The 19,837-nt window shown below is 47.2% G+C and overlaps 1 protein-coding gene across 6 annotated transcripts in view; it reads right to left on the bottom strand.

The window, feature by feature from the left end:
* CACNA1I (calcium voltage-gated channel subunit alpha1 I) overlaps positions 1-19,837 on the bottom strand; it is a 178,022-nt gene that overhangs the window by 145,549 nt on the left and 12,636 nt on the right. For 5 of the 6 annotated variants that reach the window (XM_032996854.2, XM_032996860.2, XM_042792996.1 and 2 more), the window contains one exon: positions 18,906-19,207. In XM_032996854.2, the coding sequence (XP_032852745.2) occupies positions 18,906-19,186 (281 nt within the window). In that variant the 5' untranslated portion in view covers positions 19,187-19,207. The remainder of the gene's footprint in view (positions 1-18,905; positions 19,208-19,837) is intronic. The other variant, XM_032996858.2, reaches the window with a different exon arrangement.

Here is a 19,837-nt window from a genome sequence, read left to right as displayed (position 1 = left end):
AGGCGCGGGGGGGAAGGGGACGAACAGTGATGAAGGAGAGGGGAGCCCAGAAGCCTGGGGCAAGAGGATGGCAGGGCTCTCCAAGGAGGGCTCCACTGGGGCAGGTCACCTTTAGCAAGATTTCAGCCCTGGTTTTCCCGAGTGAAGGGTGTTTGCACTGAGCCCTGCAAGAAGGGAAGTGAAAGGTTTCTCTCCACTTCAACTAAAATGGAAATATTTCTGGCTGTCATGGAAAGGGGACCTGGCATGGGACAGGGAATCTCTCCATGGAGAAGCAACAGCTTATTTAAAGCAAGTAGAGACTCAGCATGCTGCACTATGAGAAACAGGGCCATTTCTTCACCAGTTTGGGGCTGCTCCCTCCTGGAACAGGGGTTTAGCTCACCCAGAAACCCCTGTGGCAGCTCCATCCCCTTGAAGGGACCCCACTTCACCTGAACTGCTCATGAACGACAGGACGGTCACCCTCACATAGAGGAACAGCAGCAGCTTCTTCTCCCTTTATCTCCACTGCCTCCTTCACTCCTTCCTTAGAGATTATTCTCCCCCTATTACATGCTGAGGGAATAGTGACTCGACTGTCTCCCCATCATACATGGGGAGTGAAAAAAGTGATTTTGCAGATGGAGATGGAGGATGGTTGTAGGTGATGCGGAGTAATGGTCATTCTGGCTCCACAGGGACTCCTGAACCAAATCAGCTGTTAGAGATGAAAAAAAAAAAAAACAACATGGCAGGTCATAGGGAGATACCTAGGGCCACAGAGGACTAGGGTGAGCAAGATGTTGAGGAGAAAGGGGTGAGGAGGCCGGTGAAATCTGATGGGGCTGGTCCTCAGCACCCAGCAATATGGGAGAAAGCGGCTTACCCATCTGATAGGCTGAGCCAGGGCCAGCAAAGGCACCAGCAAGTAGGAGGTTCAGAGATGGATGGGTCACAAGGCAACATAAGGTGCATGGTGATGAAAAGAGCTTACAGAAGAGTCACAGAACTAAGCAAGATGAACAGCGTTAAAGTGTCATCTTGTGTCCTTTCCTTGCTACTAATCTCTGTGGGTCATATTACGTATAATATCTTATAGCCAAGGATCTTCTGACATTTCTACTACAGGACCATTAGTTTCTTCAGTTGTTATCGAGTATGTTAAGTAACACCAGACCTCCACCAACCCAGCTCCCCTCCTGTTTACCTCACTGAGAGCACTGCCATGAGCTCTGCTGCCTCCAGTCCTGCACCCACACTCCTGCCTTCCCAGAAACGTCCCTTCTCCCTCCCTGCTTTGTTGGTCATGCAGAAGCTGTGGCAGGTGCTCTCCCAGGCTCCCACAGCATGGCAAAGCAACATGTTTGCCTAGGGTGGCAGGTACCAGGGAAGCTGTTCTACGCAACCCATGGCGGGTATTAAGTTGTAGAGCTGCCCAGGCGGTGGAGGGCGTGGGGGCCAAGGAGAGCACACTACAGCAGGAAGATGGAGTGCCTTCACTCTGCATTGTTTTTAATCTCCTAGCCATTCCTCTTTGCCTGAATGGGATTAGGGAAGCAACAAGAGAGCTTCACTGCCAGGCACACTCCATGGCAACACGTCAGCTTTAAAGAGGTACCAGCTCCTAGGAGCACTAATTCACTGCCTTATCTTATTCCCAAGGTCCTCTTTCCCACACCTTCTCCCTGCTCCAGCCTGCCCAGCCATCCCAGGAGGTCCTGCCTAGTAGCTCTCCCTCAGATGGACAGATACAGACAGGACCAGAAAAGTACCCAAACTGGGAACCTCCACAATGCTTGGGCTTGCTATCGCCTCTTCTCTTGGACCCTCCCCCTCCTTCCCTCCGGCAGCACCTGCCATGTGAGCATCCCCAGAGCTACGTCCCACCAATTCACAGGCAGCAGCTAGGCACAGGCTCCTCCGGGAGCTCAGCTCCCCGCCTGCAGTCAGAGGAGAAGGCAGAAGATGTTCTGCTTCGTCTCTTCTTCCCACTGGGCCTTCGTGAAAGCAGAGAAATGACAACTCAACAGCTGTCTCTCTGTCTGGGGGACGGGGTGGGAGGTACGAGCATTTTGGGGAACAAAGAATTAATCTGAACAAAGCACAAACCAAGTGAAGCTAAAACTCAAACCCATCTTATCAGCTCAGATTTAATTTTGTTTCAGTAAGTGCTTGGTTTGAACAGAAGCATGAAAACAGCACAGACAAAGGCTGTCCTTTATGGTATATTCATCTTGACCAAAACAAGAAAGGTGGCTCCTGTCTTGCAAGAAAGATCTTGTTCCTTCTTCTAGGATTTATACCCCAGTTTGAGAAACCCAAGAGGCCCAGAACTGGGGTTAACAAACAAAGCTCTCTGGAAGTGAATGGAGCAGTGCCAATTTATTAGCCACAGCAGATATGGCTCAGATGCTTGAGCACTTACCTTCACTAAGCCCAGCATCTTTGGAGGCTCAGCCCACCTTGCATGCAGCCGTCAGGCAGGGGCAGCCCCGTGCCCACCTCTGCCAAAACGGGGCCTTCCCATCACCAGCCCACAGATCATTTCGCGGGTATGAACTCCAGTATCTGTAGCACAACTAATTTTTCAACCAATTTGCACCTCTCTCATCCCTCACTGGCTGCCTGGATATGACAAGCCCACACGGTGGATCCCAGAAAGGGCTGAGGGGGCTCCACTCTCACCATCAACACACAGTTCCTTGCACTGGTGGTTTACACTGGGATCCCAACACACCTAAGCCACATTTAGGACCCCGCTGCTTTTAACCATTACAGTCACTACCCTGCCCATCAGTGGCATCCAGCTGGCCCAAAATACAGCAGTTCACTAGATCTCCTCCACCATGACCTATTCTCTCATCATAGCTCCACAGTCTTCCCCTAAACCTTGAACAGCAACACCAAGTTCAAATCCTCACCTTCTAATCAAAAGCGTTTAGGTCCCCTCAGGATCTTAAACACTGGCAGAAAGGTCCCCCCTTTTTCCTGTATCCCTCTGGCATCACCCAGCCAGATGTACAGGGGAAGCTACAGCAAGTATCTCCTATGGATAATTTCAGAGGAACTCACCAGTAGGTCAAATATTTACCTAAGCCTCATCAATGCAAATGTCTTCTAATCCTCCTGTGTCTTTCAGGGACAGCAAGAGAATGGTGAATACACCTCTGATTTATACCGATGCATATAAATTAGAGCAAAGAACTCATTTAGATGATTTATTATGTAGTAATTGTATCACATACACAATAAATATATTTGACTAATATTATCGTCAATATAGAGAGTTAATAATATAAAAGCAACATATACATTGCTGTAACAGTTCCTATACTTCCTTCTGTCCAATTCTCAGTGCATTTTGATGGTCTGACTGCTGCTTGCATGCACGTTTTTGCTGAAAGTCACGCTGTCTCCATGAGATTTATCTCCCAGCCTGCATCTCAGTGTATGCATGTTGAGGCGGTGGGGAAGATTGAGACATTATCTTGTGACAGTGCATTTGAGGCCTCTCCGCAATTTCCAGACAGAAGCATGTAGCTAAGTGCCTGAGGGCACCAAGCATAAGCAGCACAGTTGGTGGGGAAGGGGTGCAGAGATAAGCCTATAAATACAAAGCTTCACTGTTGTTTGGGGGAAGCGGCAGGGTCTCAGAAGAGGTCATTCAGTAGGATGAAATAATCCCAGGTGTAACTATTAAATCCAGAAAGTAAAGACTGCATCAGATTCTCTACTGGGAAATTCTCTTTGTTCCTGAAAAGCTGCCCAAGACCCATGAAAATGTTAATCATCAGAAAAGAATAATCCTGCATCCAGTGGGGAGAGGTGTGACAGCGATGGATGAGGAAATACTTCATGCGCGCAAACAAGAATGGGAAATGCCATAGGTATGAGACAAAGTCTCAAGTGCATGACACTAATCTGCTTAATCGCACTCAAGAAGTATCCCGAGAAGTCAAGTGGCCAGGGAAGGAAATAATCACTTCTGTACTCTCCTGCTAGAGCTGTCTAACCTGACACATTTGCTTTCACTGATGGGACCACAGACATCCTCTGTCCTGTGGGAAACTTTCCAGGTCGGTCAGCCACCCACCCCCTCGCCTCCGTACAGCGGCACAGCAGCTCACTCTATTTCAAGTGATACCCAGCACCTTCCTGCTTTCCCCACTGCAATGCCCTTGGTGACAGCTTCCCCCAGGGCTATGCTCTCCTGTCCCTTGGAAACTCTGCCCAGAAATGCCTCAACAGCAGCATGCCTGTGCCCACACATACCGGCAGTGAAGACACACTGGCTGCTATCATAGCCAAATAAGCGTTGGGCATTTTTATTGCCCAGAAACTTAGGAACATATCTCCCAGATTGAGCACAAGAAGAGAGGTGGGCCAAGTGCCACAGGCAATCTTTTGAAATGTAAAGCTAGAAGAAAGACTCAGCTATCGGAACATGACAAAACAGGGACTGTCAATGCATTCAACTACTCTTCCAGAGACACCTGGTATTTATCTCCACTGTGTTTGTCTCAGCAAGGGGGAGATGTTGGCACGGACACTAGCTTCAGGGGCTTGCAGCAGTTCTGCTGTACCTCTTTCCCCTGCCTCTCCCTCTGATGTTGCAGGAGAAATGACAGAGGGGCTTGCCCCAAGCACAGTGTTCAGTCTGTCTTCCTGTCTATGGGGAACAGGAAGAAGAGAAAATACAGGGACACCGTTCACCATAGCACAAGGACAAGGGGACACAAGGCCACATTCAAACAGGGCAGAGAGGAAGAGGAGTCAAAACGAAAACACAGATCAGGCCCCTGCAAACACAGGTATCATTGGCCAACACAGCGTTGATGGATTCCCTTCTGTCCTTAAACCACAGCCGTGAAATTGTGGCCTGACACATCTAAAGTGACTGCAGCCCTGGCATTTATGACTCCTTCTGGGAGTCAAATTCAGCAACATCCAACCCTAAACTCCTATCTTAGTTCCCACCTCGGGAACCTGGGTCAGAAGAGTCAGCATTTCCCTAAAGGTTTAAGTAACCTCAAAGCTGCCACCTTCCTCCTCCTCACAGAGAAAGGTCCAAGTACACATGTAATGCTACTTCTGTATCTCTAGAGCATGCTGACAAGTCCCATGGAGCGGGGTATCCTAGAGTAGACCTCCCCAGCCTCTCCTGCCTGCCTTGCAGCCCACGGAGGGTGCTCTTCCATGGGAAGTTCCCCTTCACCCAGGGAAGAGAGCACATTTCACCTTCTGCAGTCTCCCTGTGATCTGGATTCATGTCTCACACCCAGCCAGAGAATCCCTGATGTGACAGCTCAGGGAAATCAAATGAAGTGCCAATCCTATTTCATTTTTCAGTAAAATAATCCCCATATGGGAGAAAACACAGTTTCCCCAGACATCTGCCACACATTCCAGAAAAATGCATTACAGGCATGCCACTAAGTGTGAAATAGATTTTTAAAAGTTAAAAAGCTACTGGATATTTAAAGGACGTGTGACATATCACAATATGCTGGAAATGCATTTTAAAGAAATAACAGCACCTCAAAGATACTGTGGAGGGATGCAATTAATTCTGTGCTTTGAAAAAAAATCCCGGGTTATGGTTCTCTGGAGGAGGAATGTTTTTTTAAAGTACCTACTTTAATAGTTAATTATTGTATTGTAGGGGAAACCTGAGGCTTCAGTGTGAGCTGAACTACATGGTAGAGGACTGTATGCAGCTACACTGATAACACTAATTTTAATTAATCTGCACCAAAACTCTTCTTCCTTCCAACACCCAGTCTTCTTTGCTTAGAGCTTCATTTGACTGGTAGCCTGAGCTGAAACTTCCGTAGCAGGTATGACTACATTTTTTTTTTTTAGTGGAAAACTAAGTTGAATTTCAATAGCTAAAATAATAATAATAATAATAATTTTGCCTATGCAGAAGCATTAGAGACTGCTTTTTTTTTTGATTAGCACTTGCTGCTGGATGCTCTGAAACACGGCTTTCACACTGGGCAGCAGGGTAGCCTGAGACCCCTTTTGCTCATCCTGTAACAACCCATCCAAACAGAGATAAATAATTTGTAGCTGCCATTGCGGGGAATTTACTTTGCATATGCTCAGGAGGGACTGTTTTGGTATGACTCAAACCAAGATATTAAGACAAAATTAAGGATGAATGTAGAACCTCAGTTTCTCCCTCACCACACTGCCTTTACAACACAATCTTTCACTGCATGTTCATGTGTTTTTTCCACAAGACCCTTGCATCCACAGGGCAGGATGGCATCCCCTATTTAACCAATGGGCCTCACAGAAGTTTGTTGACAGCAGGGAAACCGAAATAAGCAGGAATGCAAAGCGTGCAGGCTCTGGGGTGGGGACATTACTTCACCCCACTAACCCCCACGTGAGATGCTCCCATCCCACCCCTTCTCACTGCAGCCTGAGCCCTCCAGCCCTGCCAGCCTGCCTCCACATGGGCTCACTGCCCCAACCTTTGCCTTCTCAGCCAGCTTCTTCCCACCCAGACCCTCTCCTCCCCCTCCATTAGCTTTGCTCAGCTCATCCAGTCCCCTCTCCTGGTTGCTCGCTCATGCCACTGCTCCCCAGTCCCTCCCCTCTGGTGGGCAGATACTGGTGAATAAACTTTTCACACCAGCTCCCTGGCCCTCCAGGCTTACTATCCTCTTGGGCTTTTCAGTCCCCCATTCCAGCATCCTTCCCAGGCTTTTTGCCTGGTCTCTGTCTCCCAGACCTCAAATTAAAGTTTCATTAAGGTATTAAAACAACCAGCCAACCAAAAAAAAAGTGTTACAATGGGAAGAGGTGGGCAGTTTTAGAAAACCGTGTTACCACCTTATGTAACAATGAAAACTAAGTCTTTCATTTCTTTGTTTCTCTTTGTGTGCGCGGCCCTGGTATGAACCATGTGACTTCAGAGATCCTGCTGGGCAAGAGATGAAGGAAAAACATCACTCAGCACCCAGAAAGGAAGAAACTATGTATTGTCAAGAGGTCACCCATGTAGGGAAAACCAACAGGGTCCACCTGTAAGAAATAGAAACTAGGAGGCTGTAGCGTGGGACAAACAAAATACTACAAGGAAACAGTAAGAAGACTGCTGCCTCTGAAGGCTTTCCCTGTATAAAACAAGTCAGCTACCATTTGGGCCCCTTCCAGCCACTAAAATCCCATTTCCAAGGAGGGCTCCAGATAGGAAGACAAGAGCAGTTGTCAGCACAGAGGCTGCTGAACAGTAGGTCAACAAGTATGGAGAGGAGAGGATGAACTCCTAAGCAGGGAAGGATCCTACTCTGTCAAGGAAATGAATCAGAAAGCAGCCACACAGAAAGAAAACAGCAAATAAAAAATTGCCTTGGGGGAAAAAAATAACATCCTTCATTAAGAAATATCACCACTGGCCAGCAGCACTGAACATCAGGCAGTATCAAAGGCAATATATTATTACCATTGCACTTCTATGAGCGTGTCTTTTTAAATATAATTCACTTATGACACAAACGCTTTCAAGGCCTGGCCTGAATCTCACATATGGACTAAGTGGAGCCTGCTAGATTCACCCATAAAACCAGGAAACTTACTCAAAGCAAAAATTACACCATGAGTTGGTAAATACGTGAACAAAAACAATGACATAAAAATTGTAATACATCACAAAGCATACTTTTCTCAAATATGTTTTAGCTTAATTATTGATAACAACGCTTGTCAACAACGCCTGCTCACTGGCTGGTAAATTATCTGTAGTGCATTTTGTAGCAAATAAGGACATTGTATTCATAGGGGGACTTATTACTGCATTAGAGTGCCAAGCTCTTAGCTGAGAAGCAAGATGCAGGATACAGGTAAATGTAGGAAGCATCCTTTTGGGGTGTGTGAATGATGGGGCAAGGCAGATTTGCCAAGTACACTTTCATGGTGTTTTAGTGTGCTCCCAAATAATAAGCAGGGTTTGCAAGGCAAAAGGAGATTTCAAATCTCTGACTTGTGACACTATCAACCTCTGCATGGAACAAAATATTTCTGCGCCCTCAGATATTGAGCTCCTGCCTCTCCTATGCCATGAAACAGAACAGCTGCTGTTTGTTGCAAACTGCTTGTTTCAATAGGGAGGTTAATATTTTACCATGTGTTTTCTTTCCACTCCTTCCCTTCTTGCCCGTTGAGGCAAATCTCATAGCTAGCATTACAAGCACTGGATACAGCAGCTTTCTCCTGGATGATTTTGTACTGATGTTAGCCCTTTTCATCCGTGACTCTTTAAGAGCTGAAATCCCACAAGAGGTACATTCAGTTCACTCTGCCTCTCAAGACATCCAGTTACTTCAAGCTACAAGCAATCTGAAAGCCCTTGTGGTATTTCAGCATTTATGCTACTCTGGGGAGGCAGCGATAAACAAAACCGAGTTATTAAAGTAAAGATGAAACAGCTCTCACGTAGGTTTGGGGGTCAGGAACAAGGCTGAGACAGCAGCGTTGGTTCAACTTTTGTAAGCAAACCCTCGAGCACCTTGCCCAGCCGCCAAGCTTAGGCACAGGGCCAAGAGACAGCAGCCACACAGCTCCCTGCCAGCATGCTGAGCTCACCCCTGCCTGCATCTGCCCACAGGAGCCGGCCCTGGTGAGCAGGGATTAGCAGAGAGCCAGCTGCCTCCCGGAGAGGACCAGGGCCAGCTGCTCGAGCAGCAAGTCTCACCCGTGGGATGTCCACCCTGCCCCTGCTCCCAGGGTGGCTGCACCCCTTGGACCCTGCCATCCTGCCGTCAGCACAGCACTCCTGCACGCTGGCAGCTTGGGATGGGGGTTATCAGGGATGCCACTCGCGTGTCAGAGGGCACAGGAAGATAGCTGCTCACCTGGGCTGGGAATAAAATGCTCTAGAAGGGGATGGAAGCAGCCTGTGAGGATGAGGAAGCCGCAATCCCACCCCACCATGTAGCAATCCCCTCCACAGATAGGGAAAAATCCGCTGTCTTGACCGATAAGCCCCTGCATCCCTACAGAGCCCTGGCCTTTTTCCTTCTCCTAAGCCAATGAATTATGTGCCCTGTTTAAATCCTACGCTCAGATCTTCCCTTTTGCTCCTGACCATTCCCCTCCAGGAAGCCTGCTGTCCACGATACCGCCTAAAAAGGGCGCTTTACAGAAAGAGCCAATTCAAGGGCAACAGCAATCAATACAGACAGGCTGCTAGCAGCGAAACCCGGGAATGACAGCAAGGGGGGGGGGGGGTGGGGAAGGGAAAAATGACAGACTGCCACAGATGGAGAAAGGAGAGGGGAGAGACAGGGTGGCTAGTCACAGGAGAGGTTGCTGGAGGAGTTGCAGGGACTCGGCAGCTCCGAATCACACTCGAGGAGGGGGAGCAATGGCAGTTTTTATAGACTCTAGCACGGTAGGCGATGATGAGGGGAGACTGGGGGAGAGAAAACTAAAGGAAGAAAGGATAAGCAAAGATTGTGGTTTTGTACCATAGAGAGGACAGACCTCTTTCCTCCTGGATGAGTTGCAGTACATAAGTGTAAATGGCACCACTGCCTCGGGGGACAGATGGTCACCCACATCACAGCTCTTCGCATCCCCCATCCTGCCCGAGGGAGTCGCTCCCCTCCCCTGATCTGCACTGATGCAGCAGCCAGGGAAAAAGCTAGAGAGGCAGGGATGGGCATCCGTCAGGGCAGGAAGACTGAGCTAAGCTCTCCATCCCCACCAGCTGACCTTGTTCCAACCACAGCACTGCACTCAAACTCCAGCCCCTAGACCAGCCAGCCCACCCAAACACCTATGCAGGTTCTTCTAGCAGGAACATTACACGCCACCATCACACCACTTCCTTACTCGCTTCACCAGTCCTTGATGGCAGTCAGTAAAGATCAAGCACTCATGTGGATTCCCTCAGATCTATCAGCCATCTTTGATACCATGATTACAAGGATTTGATGAGATGCCTGCCAAGATCAGCAGGGAGTTGCAGTGTGGTGCTGGAGTAGCTGTTCCCAACCTAGATAACCTCCACTTATCACTCTCCATCAGTTTCTGTCTTACCTCTTCATAATCATGCTTCATCTCTCCTTTTACAAGTCCAGCTGCACTCTTATCTGCCTTCCTTGCTCACTCAGCCATGCCATCTCAGCCTCATTCCTTAGCTGCTGGTCACAGCTCAGGTGTCCTCTCCAGCCAGAATAAAAAACATCCCCCTTGGCTAGCCTGTCCCCTCCTCCAAAGCTTTTCCCAAGATGATACCTACTGATTTCCACAGTGGAGCCCAGACCACCCCTCCGGAGAGGGGAGGCAGGTAGGACAGCAAAGCCCACAGCTTTCCCTCCCTGATGGAAGAGCACAGCTGATGTGAAGCAGCACAGCACAAACCCACGCCCCAAAGAGCAGCAGCAACCAACAGCAAGGCAAGCCCAGTCCACCAACTGGATCTGCCCCTTTGACCGACCAGCCAGCCCAGCCTGGTGACACTTCCCACTGCTGCTTAGCCCTCCTCCCACTGTCCCCCACCAGCAAGAGGCTGAAAACCCCATTTCAGAGAAGCACACTTCAAACAGGACCCCCTTCGCCCCTGCCCCATGGCAGGCAGTGAAGCACACAAGAGGTGGGGGCATGAAGATGTGCGAGGGACTTGGCGAAGGGGCTGGCCGAGGTGTGCTGGGCCAGCCAGAACCAGTGGGAAAAGTGAGCGTAGGACAGAAGCAGGTGCAAGCTTGAGCCTGGTCCGTCTTACACCAGGCTGCAGCCTTCCTACAACTTAATCTTCCAAAGACAGTGTCTCTCCAGGACTATAAAGATCTTCCCAGCTTAAAGGCTGACAGCTTGGCAGACTCTTTGCTCCTGTTCCCTCCATAGGTCTGAAATGGGCCAAGTTTTTCACAGGCTTTCCTCTTAGCCATCCTGGGACCGGCTGCAGACAATTTGCTACAGAAGAGATGCATCTCTGTTAACCGTTCCTCACCTGAAGCAGCTCCTGTCAAGTATTATGCTCACAACACACAGCAAATTCAGCTGGCTGCAGGCCCTTTCCCATGGTCTGGGGTGGGAAGAGTGTCAAGTCCTCAAATAAGCAGCTGGTCAATTTGTTAGTGGCTAATTGCATTATTTAATTCACATTGTTATGACAGAACATGCAATTAGAGATCTGGTCAGAGTATTTTCTAGGTCTTAAACTCAAAATTAGTATTTTTATTGCCCTTTCTATTTCTCCAAGAGCCCCCTCTGGCTCCCTCACACACCCTGCTCTAGTGTTCACAAAGGCTGAAAAAGACAAACTGACCATTTTTCAGAGGGTAAACTGTTCCCATCTCCAAGGCAAAATATATTCCAGTGAATAAACACAATATGCTCCAGAAGGGTTTTTCAGCGTTTGTTTCAGTTCAGCAAAGTACTTTGCAGGGGGATGGAAAGGTCCCCCAGAGCATTCCCAGTGCTACCATCCCTTCACTGGGCAGAGATTATTCCTCTCTTCTGGCCTAACACTACCAGGTATCCCCCAGGCTGGCACAAACCACACTGTCTGCACTGGATAACACTGTATGACATAACTGTATGACAAGACAAATGTTCCCAACATAGCCTGATGAGCAACAGCTAGTACAAATAGGTCTGTTCTTACTAGGTATAGCAGAACACTGATTTACACCAGACAAGGACGTGACTTTCATCCTCTACTCTCTCCCACCTGCTTCCCCACAACTTCCACGTTCATTGACCAGAAATCCAGAGACTATATAAAGATCCCTCATAAAAAGCTGTAGCAGTGAGAGTCCTAGCCCTACTTTCCTGAGGCATCAGGGCATGGAGCATCAGCAGGTCTTTTCCCCAATACATGCCAAAAGCAATAAAACAGAGCAGTACAACATTCATACAGGGAAAAAAAACCACCCGCCTCCCCTAAACCACAGTCTCCTCTCACTGTTTTGCAGTCAGTCCTTCCTCCAACAGTAGGAATCCATCCTTCAGTAACAGGGAAAATGCTCAGAGCTTTGCATGAAGACAGTAGGTATGCACTAGGAATTTTTTAAGCTTTATTGCTGATTTGGTTAGACCCTATGGACATTAAAGCTTCAGACGGTCAGAGCTCTGGTTTTGTTTGTGCTATTATCCTGCTTTATTTCCAAACCATGGTCTTTGACTTCTTACTGTAAAAACCTTCAGAGAATAAACTAAAGGGATGGGAGGCAGCGAGATATCCTGTCTCAGCATTTGCGCTTAGATACACAGGGCCAGCTTGCAAGCCAGCCAAATTTAGACCTCATCCCTTTACATCTGCCTACTTGCCTGGAATTGCGCACATCTCGCAGACACGCAACCCAGCCAGTTTCTTACAGACTGCAAGCATGCAAATCCCCTTCAAACACATCCATCCCTTGTGTGCTACTAATGACAATGCACAAGTTTAAATTCCATTTACATCACATCTGACTGTGCAAATGATCCCTCTAAACTTCCCGTCATAAACTTGCACATCAAACGACCCACACTAATGACACTCCCTTGTCACTAGTTTTGCAGAGGCAGCTTCTTTCCTAACTACTTGTGCAGGTCCTGAGCACTGTCATGCCACCTGCTTCTGCCTACCAACCACAGCCAGGAAACAGGGTTTCTATCTCAGGAAAGAAGCTAGAATTTACAGAACTACCTTTTCCCAATCCAGAGTCCAGACAAATAGCGTGCCTTCCCCTCCTCTCACAATATTTCATTATGGAAATACACTAAAATGTTCAGACTGCACCATTTCCAACACTAAACCTGCTCCCTGCCTTTCCCTTTGGCTTCCCAGATGCTACGAGGAGGGGGACAAACAACACAGCAATCCTAAAGGCAGTCCAGGATGCTAATCCGCAATCCCCACAGCCCACTATCCAGGAACTCCCTCTTTACTAAAGCAAAAATAGGTACCTCCAGAGAGCAGCTTTGCTCTCTGAAGGGAGGGGTTAAGTGTGTTGAATTTCCTGCTACAGATGGCAGTCTGCCAAATATCTATGGAGAGAGCCTGCACGCCTGGTTTTCAGACAGGTGGAATTCGATGGGATGAAGCCCATCCAGCTTCCCAAGAGGAGAATTAGCACTGAAATTAAGGGTCAGTTCACGAGTGTAGGAAGTGTCTGCTTTAAAGCACAGTGTTAACACAAAAGAGGAGGAGAACAGTTGAGGATAGATTGGTCCTAGGGAGATAGCCATGTTGGCCCGGTGCATGCATTGCCTTCAAATATTAATCAAGTTTATGGACCATTGGCTTATTAGATGTCACCCTTATTTGCTAATAGCAAACTTTATTCCACCAGTAGGGAGCTTGGCAGAGTGACAGAAAACTCAGCAGGATCTAAAGCAGGCTTGCCCCCTTTTGAAGCTTGAAAAGCACTCAGCACATGCCCAGGGAAACACCGATGCCACCAACACCGCATGTTGCCTGAAGAGCTCTGGTTTGGCTCAGTTTCCCATGCAACAGGAGCAACTGTAAAGTTGCCTTAGCATGTTGTGGAGCACAGAGAGGTTAGGTAACTTCCTACAGAGAAAAAAAGTCATCTTGCACTTACTGGATCTTGGTTATATAGATATATCTGTTGTCTGGATGGAGGTCTACAGAGCTGTGTAATCAACAGAAATCAATCCATTCTTAAGGGCACAGCAGCAACATCTGCCTGATTACCTAGAGCAGTACAAAGCTATCACAAGTCCACAAATACATGCCAAACTCCTCACCTATCTCCTGAGCTAGATTTGCAAAGAGAGACAGGAAGGATCTGTCTTTAAAATGGAGGAACAGGAATAAAATATGCATTTTAGTATTTTCCAGGTATGCACATAAAAGCTGATACTGCTGACCCCAAGAGTGGAACTCCACAATCCCTAGGTCCTCAAGAATGATGAATGCTACTCAAAATTCATAAGCAACTCAAGTTTTGATGTATTATTATACCTTCTGGTCACATTTCCAAGCTTTTCTCTACCTACTAGAGAGGCAGAAACCTTTTTTTTTTTTTTTTATTTTATATATACACACATAAATAAATGTACAGATGTAAAAAGAAAAATAAACCTCATCAGAGGATTACAGGAGCTCAGGCCTTAAGACAGACATCAACTATCACAAAACTTGAAATAAATTTCAGCTGGTGTTTGCTTATTAATTGACTACATCCGTATGTTATGACGACTGCATCCAGGTAACAGTACACAAGGCAACAGCTTAAGGCAAAAACAAGTACAACATGCTACAGAATCTGCACATAAAATTTCACGCACACAAAAATTGCCCAAACTGGTATTTCACCAGGGTGTAATATAACACACCTACCCACCCAAAGCTTATTAATGAGCAAAAGATTTGTTAGCCCCTCGGCCACATGCGCCACCTGAAAAGTGGGGGTTTTGGCAGCACAGGGTCCCCACGCACCACGGCGTCGCCCGCTCAACATCACCAAGAGAAGTATCAATTACTAATCCTCAGGCACATCGCTTTCTTTGCTCCTCCAGTGTTTGATTCACCACTTCACTCCCACAGGGCAGTGCCAGCCTGAAAACACCACTATTGCCACTGACATATACTCAGTTGGCTCGTACATGAATGGTATCTGTGGCACCAGGCAGAGTGGAGATGGGGAATAAATCTGCAGGTTTTCTCAGTTCAATCTGCTCAAGGCCAGTCCTGTTTCCTCGTGCACCAAGCACACAGCCCAAGTAAATACAGCTGCCAGTACAAGTTACAGGGTAGGTACCCCCAGAAGTGAGATAAGGCTTTTAGGGACAGGTATGATGGCAAAGCCCCTGCCACAGAGGATCTTTAAAGCAATAAGCTACAAGGCAGCTCCTCGGTACACGCAAGCAGTCACAGTAGCTTCAAAAAGCCACCTTGCCCTTTACCCCATAACAAACAGTTCCCGGTACTAAAAATTGTGTCTATAAGCTTTTACACAACTGGATCTGACATGCTAACCCTACACCACCAAATCAACTGGAAGCACAATGCTTTACTGCCCGAGAGCAAAACAGATGACAAATGGCCAACACAATTCACAAATGAGGGAAGGGAGCTGGTGTAAAATAAAAAGCAAGAAAATGACAGAGTGGTGAACTGCAGAGCCTATCTCATTACTGCTACAGTTTTAGCACTGATTTTATTTTTTTTTTTTTTTAATGGCATACTTCACTCTTGCTCTTGCTGTCATGTCAATATTATAGATACCACAGCAAAGGGAGGTCTGGGCCTCCTGGGAAGAGTTTCTTTTAAAGAAAGGCTCAAAGAACAAACCAAATCTATTGCATTTGACCCTAGAGATGGATGAAATATAAAGTCTTTATGGAACCCCAAGAAGTCAAACAGCAATGCAGACATCCAGGCATCTCTCTCAATCTTCTCATAATTTGCAAAGTGCATCAGGATCCATTTGTAAGGCACCATGTGGCATGGCCTTTATTTAGTCCCCAACACTTTTATAAATTTATAAGATGAATGCTACACAGTTGTTTTAGAAACATGTTTTCACACTTTTCACCCTATTTCCCCTCTGAGCTCAACTTGAAATCCTATTTGACTTGAAGTTCAGGTTTTATAAAAGGAAAAAAAAAAAAAAAAAAAAATCTTACAGCCTCTCTCATAACCATATCTCAAATACTGACTACGTTAACATTGTAGCTGCAACAACCCCATAGTCCGCAACTCAGAGCAGTCAGCCTTCTGCCTGTTCATCTAAACAGAAATCAGCCTAAGCAAACTGTTGGGTGGATTGCTCACGTGCTGCATCACGCTGGACTCCCTTCTGACAGGCACACTTAGCAGGAGCCAAGACAGGCTCCAGGTGTGCATTGCATTGCGTACCCAGCTGATTACACAGCAGTTACCTGCATCTAAGGTTAATCAGGATTTAAAAAAAAAAAAAAAAAAGAAAAAAATCTGCTCACCAATAAACTAGGGCAATTCAAGCCTTCATTCGCACTGTACGTAAAGCCACCCTGCAAATGCGTAATCACCTAACTTCAAAGCATCAGGCTCCTTTTCACCACACAGCACAACAGCAAAAAGCAAAAAGCACAGTAAATACTCCCTTTGGGGACAAACACCACAAGTTTCACGTGGAACACAGTCCCCGTCTTAAAAGGGAGTTAGGGTCTACTGTTTTTGCAATAACAGCATTACATATTTATACGCTAATATGCATCCAGAAGTGATTTTAAAGCAGGGATATAAGTGGTTTTTTTCTCCTCTTGCTGCACTGCAGCAAAAGAATATGGCAGTTGTTTAACAGCACATAACAAAATTGCAGGACTGCTCATGGAAGGAAAAATAATCTTCAGGGGAGGGGGATTTAAGTAGGTAGAATGCAATTACCTAAATTGAAATTTGGTGGTTAATGACCTTGTACTTACAAAAACTGTTACATAGTCCTTAACAATCAGAGCTTCCATTTTAAGTCTCATTGACAGTACTTCCATAACAATGATCATGAAGCTCTGGCCTAGTAGAGTCAATGAGAAGATTATCAGGCTTTTATTTAATGACCCATGTTTTTTGCTGAATCTTCAGGAGAGGCCAGGTGCTGTCCTGTGACAGTGACTCAGCCTTCCCCTTCTTGGCACAAGCACATCAGAGACCTAATAACCCAATGTAAGAGGGATAAAATACTTCAGACAGGGAAAAAGCAGGTAAGCATATAAATTCTTAGAAGACACAATTTGACTTTCGTAGAAGCATCACTTACAAAGGGGCTCATTCCCAGCCAGAAGTGAAACCATGGTGAGTGATCTGCTGCCAGACCACGGAACTGTACCATTTCTATGGTGCTATAAAAAAGTGTGATGCCAAGAACATACAATTACCTGCAAAAATCCTTCAGGGTGCAAAAACAATCCCTCATTTGAAAAAAAGTTATTGGAACTACTTACAGCATGATCCAGTCAAATTAAGGACCACAAGGTGTAGCGGGGAATCAAAGGAGGGGTTGAATCCTCTCCACTCAGTATCTGATTTTCGAGTAATCTAACTTTACACAGTTGACCTGAAATCACAGGTCTGAAATAACCCTTTCAAAAGGTTTCCAGCAGCCCCACCACTGCCCTTCACCCCCTTGTGTCTCATGTATCCAGGTGTAATGTCATCAGGTGGCTGAATGAGGCTTTTTCCTTCTTTCTATAACTTCTACTATGAAAAAGCCCTTTTCAGAGTCAAATAGCATGCATGTCTGGTGGTTAAAACAAAAGTAACATCTAAGCAATAAAATGGCCATACAGCAACCAACTTCTTGAATAACACAGCCCCAACACCTTAAAGCAAACCCCTTGCTATATACCAAATTGGAGAGAATGTTCTGACTGACTTTTTTTTTTTAGCCAGAAATAAGGACAGACTCTTCTCTTCTTCCCCTACAATCACCTTCCCCCATTCAAGACCAAATCTTCATTCCAAACCTAGGCTATTACTCTTCTCTCATTTTTTGAGCTCAACTTTTTCATTGAGACACAAATCTCTCGTGCTTTACCCTGAGCCCACCACACGCTGGGACAAGACTCCCAGGACATAATAACCAGCGCAGACACCCAGTGATTGCAAAGCAATGCATTATTCAATATGAAGTTTTAAAATTTTAAGGAGCACCCAGTAGGAAGGAAAGCAGAAAACCTAAACCTCCAACAAGTTCTCAGTCAAAACCTGGGCTTGAGATCGCAACACCTTTTTAAGGGCTTTTGAACTTTAAGACAAGAGCTCAGAGCTGAAACCCAACCCTTTTTGTACATTTGAAATTGAAACAAGTCTCCAGATTCATCAGCCAGCTAAGGTCATCTGTTATTGCTGACAGCACCTCAAGACTCTACCCAATGTTTGGCTCTTGAAACTGAAAAGGCTCTTAGAAACATTTTATGAGTCTTTGCTGTGTGCCCTAATGCTCAGATTTAATCTAGAAAACAATACATCAAAACCCTAACAAGCATCCTTATAGATAATACCCACCTAACTAGGAACTAACAAACTTACAGATAGAAAGTACCATCACTTGAGATTTCTAGCCAGAAAAAGGTTCAAGTAAAACTTCAGACCAACCTCTCTGGTGATTCATCTTCTTCACTTTCTCCCCGTCATGAATGGTCCCACAGTCCTCCACCTGTTTTTCATATTGCATCAGGCTCAAGGGCCACAGCGGCTGTTGATTCCTAGCAGCCTCAGTGCTAATGAGCTGTGCAGGTGGTCATCATTTACCCTGATGGGTTGCAAGGGTCTCCTTGGCACTGAGTGTGAATGGTGACACATGTGTGTGATTGCCGACCTCTGGTGCAAAGGAAGGACATGCTCAAGCCCCAGAGATCTCTCCCAGGGCATATAGGGCTCAGCATCAAACCCTGAACAGATTCTCCCGTTCGTTCCTGGCCGGACATCATGGCAAGACATCGGCAGGGCAGTAACACATGCTAGATGAAAAGGCAAGGGGTCACCCAGGGAACTGAGTTCCATGAGTGGTGGTTCCCTCACCAAGGGCAAGATGAGCTCTCACTAAAGTCTGTACGCTCAGAGGGAGGAGACACCTCTGCCATTCGTGGCAGCCTGCCAACAAGCTCCTGGGATAGCAATTCTGAGCCAGGAATGGGAAGAGCCATGCAAAAAATGAGCCAGGAATGGGAAGAGCAGGCCTTTCTAAAATATGTCCCCTCGCCCTTCCCCTCTCCCCTCACCCAGCCCCCTGTGATTGGGACTGTCAGCAGCTCTCTCTGAAGTGCCCTCTTCCATAATCAGCTTCTTTTGATCACGCGCTAAAACAGCGGAGGCTCTGTTTAACCACAAGCAAGGAACAGAGCAGGTCATTAAATATGTAGGAAACATCATTCCTTACCCGCCAGGTGCCCCAGAAGGTCAGGGAGAGGGAGGGATGGGGCAGAACCGAGCAAGAAGCAGGGAGGGAGAAGGGGCAGCTTGGAAAGGATATGGGTTGCACACCATTTTGATGCACCAGTTCCGCGGGCTGGTGGTCTGCTTCAAGCAGAAGAAGACAACCGGGGCTAAGTCGGGGTAGGGGACGTCAGGGTCCGGCGGGGAGGTGACTTCCTCATCCTCACCCAGCTCGAGGGAGGACGGTGGCTGCTCCGGTGGTGTTTGCTGCTCCGAGACCCCCAGATCCACAGGCTCCAGCGGGCAGGCGGCAGAGGCGTGGGGGGGCTGCGGGCCCGCAGGCCAGGTGGCAGGAGGCTGGGGGACGTACTCTGCCATGCCAGCTGCAAGCGAGAACCCCTGGAGAAGAAGGGAGAAAGAGAAAGAGAAAGGAACCCCACATGAGGAATCAGCAGCAAGAGCACAGCACGCCTGTGCTCTCCGGGCGAGTTCAGAGCAGGGGAGAGCTGCTGGACTGACAGCTCTGACAAATTGCAAACCGTGCAATCTCTGCCAGTCCCTCTGTTCACCAAGACTCCTCTTATTAGTCCTCTCCATCACTATTTAAATCATCCTTGTAGCCCTTGAGACACCTTGGCACAGTGCTGCACCATCTCAGGTGATGGTGCCAGCTCTTCTGGAGACAACCTGAGCGCCTTAATGGGGCACTGCGCTTTGGAGTGGCATGGGCCCATCCTAACACAACGCAGCCACCCTGCCCTCACAGTCCCTCACGCGGTCTTGCCAATGTCAAGCTCAGCTCTGCTGCCCCACGCGTGCCCTCTCCCACCCAGGGACGTGATGGGCTGGCCTTGTGCCATGCCACTTGTTGGGCAGGGCCCTTCAGACCGACACTGGCAAATGTGTGTCAAACCCATACAGAACAGTCACTCATTCAAACAGGGAGCTGTAACACAAAGTAGAAGTGGGATTAAATATTAAGGAATCTTTACTGGAGCTTGTGGAGCTCTCCTTTGCCAGGGCAGTGGA

The sequence above is a fragment of the Tyto alba genome, unplaced genomic scaffold (genome assembly GCF_018691265.1).
Source record: "Tyto alba isolate M040663 unplaced genomic scaffold, T.alba_DEE_v4.0 Super-Scaffold_2, whole genome shotgun sequence".
Classification (NCBI taxonomy): domain Eukaryota; kingdom Metazoa; phylum Chordata; class Aves; order Strigiformes; family Tytonidae; genus Tyto; species Tyto alba.
Note: the sequence above shows the minus strand (reverse complement) of the source record. Positions and strands in the feature narration are given on the sequence as shown.